Below are 7,868 nucleotides of genomic sequence, written 5' to 3' on the forward strand. Positions count from 1 at the left end.
GATATATAGTGTGTGTGTGTGTGTGTGTGTGTGTGTGTGTGTGTGTGTGTGTGTGTGTATATATATATATATATATAATGTATATATATATAAATTGCTCATCTGCAGATCTTCACCAAAGATCCGAAAATACCTTTAGCATGGAGAAACGGACACAAATTGGTACATGGAAGAAACGTGTTGACCCAGCCCCAGCAGGGCGAGTTGGCTCAACTTGCAAAGGAGGCGAGCAGCCTAAAGCTTGAGATCCTGGTAGTGTGTGAAGTCTGTTGGGCGAACTTTGGAGAGCACAAGACCTCCAACAAACTCTTGTTTTATTCTGGCTTACAAGGCAGATCTTCAGCAAGTTGACATACTACAATGATGTAAACAGTTTGAATGACATTCATTGTGAAGAGACAGAACGGCAGGTTATCAAACCACACACAGCTGGATGAGATACATGAAGGACATTTTCTCCTCTCTTGCTCAATCAGATCCATATAGGTTTTTAATGAGACAAAAGGTGGTCAACAAAGACACTGTTGTTCCTCCTTATTAGGAGCTGGATCTACAAACTAAATTTTGATGATGAATTCACACATACCATAATACTGTATATTTCAGCTAAGCAAATAGGTAAGAGTCTTCCATTGGGCAATTACTGCAGTAAATAAAAAATAAAAAACATAGATTGGCCACCACAAAGTCCAGACCTTAACCCCATTGCCAATCTTTGCCAAATGTGCTGGAAAAGACTTTACACAGAAGTCCAACTCTACCATATTTGCATAAGCTGATCGAAACAATGCCATGGTGGATGTGTGCTGCAATGAAATACTAAAGGTCCAAATAAATACTAGAGTGTGTGACTTTTTTTTGGGGGGGGGCGGGGGGCAGGCAGTGTGTATGTATATATTTACATACACACACATGCCACATGCAAGGTTTGTGGACAACTGACCATCTCATTAAAATGAGCTCCTATTCTAAAACCATGGATGTCAATATGGGGTTGGCTTCCAATTCGCAAATATACCAATCTCCACTCCTCTAGAGAGGGTTTCCACAAGATTTGAGAGCATGTTTGTGGGAATCTGTGCCCGTTCAGCCAAAATAGCATTTGTGAGGTCAGGTACTGATTTTGGACAAGACTTGGCTCAGAATCGGAATTCCAATTCATCCAATAGGTGTTTAAGGGGTATGTGAACTCTAACAATCAACCTGTTGGTGCTCTGCTAAATATACCACTGAAAGTGTCTTGTTATATCTATTCAATTAGTGCAAAAAAAAAAACCTGTTGAGTCAAAAACCCAGTGTTATCCTGTTCTCTGCAGAGTTATCTCAAAGAATGCTATCAGGAAGTATGTTAGGACATTAAACAGTTTCCTCCTGTTAAAGGAGAACTATGACATGAGTGATTTCCACTCACCTCATAGTTCTAAGCCGACCTGTGACAATGAGACTGTCACAGGTCGGCTCAGTAGATAGGGAGGTGAGGGAAAACATACCGGGTTCCCTCACCTCTCGATCCTGTCACGGCTCTCTGCCGTGACAGGGGGAGGGGCTGGATTCCCCTCTCCCGCTCCGATCTGCCAGCGCTGACTGGCGGAACGGACGGGGAGGGGGCGGGTACAGCTGGCTCTGCCTCTAGATAGGCAGAGCCAGCTGTCACTCACGCAGCTGGGCGGATCCCGTCATCTAAGTCGGGATCCGCTCCAGGTGCGGCGTCTCAGTATACCGCGAGCTGTAGCTCGTGGTATACCAAGGAGAACTATGGGGAAAAACACTGACCCCATAGTTCTCCTTTAAGGAGGGAGGTGTACTAGGGTGACAACGCTGACCCTCTATAGATACTTGGGATGCACCACTACCGTTTTTTCGGTACTGTCTGCGAGTACCGATATTTTGCTTTCGGTACTCGCTGTTACAGAGTACCGATACTGGTGCTTCCGCTGACATGGAGCCAGTTTCCCGGGCAATCAGAGAGTCAGGCGGCATGCAGGGCAGGAATTAAAGGGAAGCCTCCCCAACTGGTAGCAGGGATTTAAAAAGGTCCCTTTTCTATCTAAAGCTAATTAAAGGTTTTAGTTTAGGTTCACTTTAAACAGAAGCCCAGTAATATTGATGTGGTATGCAGAGATTATTAGATCTGATGGCAGGTTAATATGAAAGGCAGCACAGAAAAGAGGAATGATGCACTGGTGGTCAATGTAAGTGGAAATTCTGCCATGTAAGACCCGAAGCATTGCTGTGCTTCCCATGAGCACAGTTGGGGCTCAGGTACCGCTCAGCGACACACTGTGTGAAGGCCGGAGCGTCCATGCGACATGTATAGCAGGATCAACAGAAAAATTCAAAAGCCAAAACTTATCTCCGGCGGGTGTCCGCATCACCATGGTAATCACCCACTATCCCCCAAACAAGAAGTGGAAAGCCGCCATAATAAGTATAGCAGCATGAGATGAGGTTCCCACCCGAGACCTTCTTTTTTACCTTGGGGGAAGGGGGCAGAAAAACCGGCCACCTCAGGCAACAATTCAGCTGGAAGCGCTCCTGCCCCAGAGCATTCTTTGAATTCTTTAACAATGTTTCCTGGCAGTACTGGAATGTCTGAAATAAAACGTCACAGTACACAGACAAAGTGCTATAACCTTGACAGCAGGTCCACACATAGCACAGCCTAACCCTTTCCAAGCCAGAGCTGAAGAACCAAGGTATGTAGTGAGAACCAATAAAACAGAAGAAGAATCAGCAGACTGATTTTGCGATAATTAATAGGACCTAAAAGTGACTTAGAGAATTCCCCATAGCACTGTACGGTTGATTTTCATGGTTGCATAAGGTTTAGCAAAACAAAATTTCAAACAAAAACTATATTTCCCAACTGTCTCTAATTTGGAGGGACTGTCCCATTTTTGGAAACCAGTATCCCTCTTTCCATTTCAATTGCCCTTTTAAGTATGTTAGACTACTATATAAAAATTTTACACGTTAAAACAGTCCCCCCTTCCACTGCAGTCCGCGATAGTTGCCCGGCAACAGGCCCTGCACTGCCAAAGAGGCCCCTCTGCTCTGATGTGCCAGCGGCAACACTCCATTAGAGAGTGTCCCTGTTGCCAGGCAGTTGGGTGCGACCATTTTGCCTCTTCCGTCCTGATTAGCTGCGGCGCTCAGGACGCTCTATTTAAGCATTACACGCTACTAGTAGTAGTTCTGTCTACAGTGGCCCCGTAGTCAACCCTCTGAACCCTGACTCTGACATAGTTAGCCTGCCTCATCTCTGCTGCCTAGCCTTGACCCCAGCCAGTTCCCAGATTATACTTACTGCCTGTTGTCTGGCCTGATCTCTACCTGACCCTGAATTACACTTTTGTCTGTGGTCTACACTGAACCTTCAGCTTGTCGCTCAATTACTCTCACCTGCCACCTAGCCCTGACCCCAGCCTGTCCCTGGATTACTCTAACCTGCTGCCTAGCCTGTGTTGTAAAGTAGCCACCGCTCCAAGCTCGCTCCCATGATTGACTAAAATCTCAATAGAAATTAGTAAACTGAACGTGAGATTGTAGTCCATCACAGGAGTGAGCTTGGCTGGTAACTACTTTACAACACACACAGGGACCATGGGGAACAAAAGTAGCCACCCTCCAGAAGAATGGACAGTGTCAGCACCAATTTCAGAGATGATTTGAGGATCTACAGCCGAGTGATATACAAACAAGATACATTTTTGTTAATAGTTGGGGTACTTGAATGTATTTTTAAGAATGAACTCCTGAGTTTAGTGCAACTTTAAAGGATAATTATACAAAAGTATAGTTACCCTTTAAAGACCTTTATACCATAGGAAGAAATGGTAACCGTTTTTCGTCTTGCTGGCAGTCTTATAGCCTGTCCCGTACCATCTTGACGGGCTTGTAAATGTGGAGGATAGTCATGTAAAAAATGTATCTATGCATTAACATGCAGTTATGAGATTATAATATTTTTGGCAATGGTGGTCCTGCGCCCCTATGAATTCATCCAGCTGTAGAAGCTGATTGCTCAAAAATACTGATTCAGAGATCAAAATGGCCACCTAACATTCTCAAAGTACATGAATGAAATTTATGTTGTGTTTGAGGCGTGAAGGGCTATAGTCAAGGTCATTCAAACTATACCTGCCATGAGAATCATTCCCTGGAACCATATAATGTAGTGATTTACACACTGCACACATAAATGTTCAAGTCACAAGCAAAACACAATGACAGTCATGTCTTACCAGGCTGCAATGGGACTGGTAGGAAAGTGGGACAGCGGCAGGATGAAATGGACAAGAAAAAGACACAGGTTAGTTGAGACAGAAACAAAATGAATGATGCACACATGAACATTGAGGATGTGTTACTGACGTTTTAGTGGTTATATGGAAATTTGAAGATACTTCAACCGGCAACAAACTGACAAAATATTGCATTATCTAAACCGAACAAGATCTCAGTGCTCGACACTAAGTCATCCGTCTGATAATTATCGCACTGAATCTGAATGGACTATCAAATCTGCAGACAGCCCAGGTCAGCAAATAAGACCGCTCATGGCCTGTGTGCAGCCATTTTAAAAACAAGCCAGCAGGCCCCAGTTGCCAATATATGCTGTGAAATTGAATACTGACCCCATAAGGAAAGGTTAATGCCCCTTTTTCACAGGCGCCCGTCTGCTCCGATTAGCAAGGGATCCATGCACAAATCCCCTGCTGATCAGAGCAGTAAAGAATAGATGCTATTGTTGGAATGGACTTCCGTCCGTAGTTTTTACCTCCATTTTGTGACATCTGAGAATGAATAGCTTTACAGTACAAGTCGCTAGATGGGTCAGACATGGCTTGTTTTGAAGTTCTTTTACTGCTTGTTGAGAATATGTAAATGCTTTACTGTCCATTCCTTATTTTAGACCCAGTGATGTCATCACTGTGTCTTTGTGCTTCTCTATGCAATGCAGGTTAGATCATGGCTGGTTGGAGGTTCTGGCAGGGTGCTGTAAATAGCTTCCTAAAAAAAATTACAGTACCTTGCCTTAGTGCTCCTCGCAAAAGTTGTCAGTCATGATGCAAGCAGTGGATTGGCTCTTATGAGGCGTTATGCAAATATCAAAATGCCTTGATTGGTGGATGTAAGTCTGAAAGAGTAGGCATTCCTAGGCAGGCTGTATTTGGAAGCAGACCGCACTAGGTAATGCTCACATGTAATGGTGAGCCTCCATGATTAAAAGACCTGAAATCCAATAAATGGAAGGGTGGCTCTTTTTGACTTATTGCAGCTTCTAATGCATACTGTGAGAATCTCACAATGTGCAGTGAAATCATACTGAAGATTTTTCAGTACAGGAGAGGAGACTGTAACCAAGACTAAAGTTATCACAGGGGTTTGCAAAATTGTTAAAACTGGAAAAATGTATGGCTAAAATATCATCATGATTTTACCCCTTTACACTGCAAATAGGAACCTAAGGGACCCAGTTGTAAAGCAGCGGTATGGCCTTACTGTGGCCATACCATGGGTTTTAAAGAAACTAAATCTCAGCAATAATGAAGCATATTGCTTTGTTTTACTGTCATTTTCAGAGTTTTGCCTACTTTGCGACTCCGAAGAAAGCAAGCCCAATTTAAATTAATAAATAGGAATAATAGAAAAGAGGTGTAAAAAGAGGTGTAAATAGGCGAACCCGTCAGGTGAATGGTCACTCCTGCAACATTATGCGCAGTGGCGCCATACCCTGGCTTGCATTTTATGAACGACTCATAAATTGCAGAAAGCAGTGCTGAGTAAACCTGGTGGTGTTCAGTGGATAGCAGTATCCCCTCTTTGCTATAAATAAGTCCCTTCACATGGGCTGTAATAGAATGTGTTTTGGGATTTGTGTAGATGGGCCAATGCAGCATGGTTTTAGGCGCATTAAGATTACATTGGAAATCATATTGGAAGGCTTTTGAGTTTCTTTACAGGTGCAGTTGTTCCCTAATGTCCCCAAAAAATAGATAATTCTCAGGCCCATGAGCATTGGCTAAAAGCGCAAATTGGCTGCCAGCTGTGAGTATGTGACAAGAGCAGTGTAGATGATAACGTTTCAAAACACCCTAGGCCTCAGCTAAGACATATTAATGTGTGTGGTATTCCAAGTACTTGTATTAAATATATGGATATTAAATAAATGGATAAAATACACCGGTCATGACAGATATACGCATGCCATTGCTGGCCATTTTCTAAAAAATGCTAGCGATTCTGAATCACAGTGTCTGGAGAAATGCAGAAGCAAGTGAAAATCTGAAAAAGTCAATCCTGATCCTCTCTCTAGTTGTCGATGTCAACGACTCAAAGTATTTGAGCCAAAGCATCAGTATGATGGCCAGACAGCTAGCACTTTTAGAAGGAGAGGTCAGCAGAAATCTTATAGCTCTAGTAAAAGGGCTAAGAACAAACAACAATATACATCAAGCTTGAGCGTAAACCAATATGTGAATCTTCTTAAACCACAAACTATATGAACCGTTACTGTCATCATGGTAGCCAGAATTCTGAAAAACCTTTTAGCACTGTCCACATTGAAGACCACAGTAGGAAAGTTGTTGACTTTGTTTGAACTACAGGTCCCAGCAGGTCTTACAAGCCATAATGTTAAAAGGGTTTGCCCTCCCAAAGCTGGTAATCCAATGTTTTTTTAGATGCAGGTGAGTTAAACCATCTAACCATTTCCTATATTTCTCAAGGAATCCAGTAGGTGACATCTAAGGTTGCCACCGTAGAAAAATATAGCAGCCTTATGAGCTCTTTCCTATTTATTGCATGGCAACGAGTCCCATTTTTACTGGCCACCCCAGTAAATTGCTGGCCATGTTCCTAGTGAGATCTCAGTGCTTGAGTTTCCACGTTTGCACATTTGCTGCAAGCATAATGAAGGACTTCCCCAACTCTTTAATTCTTAGCAGTGACAAGTTCTCCTAAATCCATACAAAGACATAAAAGGTAATTCAATATGGAAATGAAGACTCTGTAATGCGTATTATATATATATATATATATATATAAATAAAAGTGCATACATGTGTATATATATGTTCAAAAGAGATCACAATAAATGGGCAGAGTGATGTTTTGCCCCCCATGCCTTATAGAAGGCAACATAGATGTGCATTCTTAGGAAAGCTTCACTTCCTTACCCCAGTCCCCCAACTTTGATACATGCTTAATGCTTATTCTGATTTGGGCCCCATCTAGAGCTCTGTGGCTCACACCTAGGGCACACCTCACACGTGCCCTAGTAACTTGCATGGAGTCATGCACTTTGCAATGGCAGATAGGAATAGAATGCCAAAGAAACCGATTTGGGCTTCTAGATGGGGTTGGTAAATATATAACATTTGTTAAAGGCAGATCAGCTCTGAAGAAGAGCTCCAGGAACACAAGACCTATGGCCTGGCATGAGGCAAGTGTAATGTGATGGGCGTTGTTTTCCTGCATTTACACATTTAACTCGAGTTTGGAGATTCCCATTTACTTTAATGGTGTATTGAGGATGATCATTGAGGCTGCATTTGATCTGCTTGGGGTTTGTTTTGACACATCCAGTACTACTGAGATCTGTTTGCATTGCTGGCAAAACAGGTCAAACCCTGAACTTTGAATATATGCATTAAGGCAGAGATGCATTAGAATACAAAAAGGGAATGTTGACCAACAACACTCATCTACATGCACAATTTGTGGCTGTGCCCTCATTTATTCATTTTTAACTCTACCGCGCTGGGGGTTCTCTTTATACAACTCTATGGTGAATCAGGAGAAATTATTTTAGGTTGAAAAAAAACCTCCAACCAGCACTGTCTCCAATATTGGGGGTGGGGGGG

At 42.8% G+C, this 7,868-nt stretch overlaps 1 protein-coding gene across 6 annotated transcripts in view; it reads right to left on the reverse strand.

The window, feature by feature from the left end:
* ARHGEF11 (Rho guanine nucleotide exchange factor 11) overlaps positions 1-7,868 on the reverse strand; it is a 171,906-nt gene that overhangs the window by 100,726 nt on the left and 63,312 nt on the right. For 4 of the 6 annotated variants that reach the window (XM_018568289.1, XM_018568288.1, XM_018568291.1 and 1 more), the window contains one exon: positions 4,245-4,259. The exons of the other annotated variants lie outside the window; for them this stretch is intronic. In XM_018568289.1, coding sequence (XP_018423791.1) covers positions 4,245-4,259 — 15 coding nt within the window. The remainder of the gene's footprint in view (positions 1-4,244; positions 4,260-7,868) is intronic. 6 annotated transcript variants of the gene reach the window in all.

The sequence above is a fragment of the Nanorana parkeri genome, unplaced genomic scaffold (genome assembly GCF_000935625.1).
Source record: "Nanorana parkeri isolate BGI_ZX_2015 unplaced genomic scaffold, ASM93562v1 scaffold1167, whole genome shotgun sequence".
NCBI classification, from domain to species: domain Eukaryota; kingdom Metazoa; phylum Chordata; class Amphibia; order Anura; family Dicroglossidae; genus Nanorana; species Nanorana parkeri.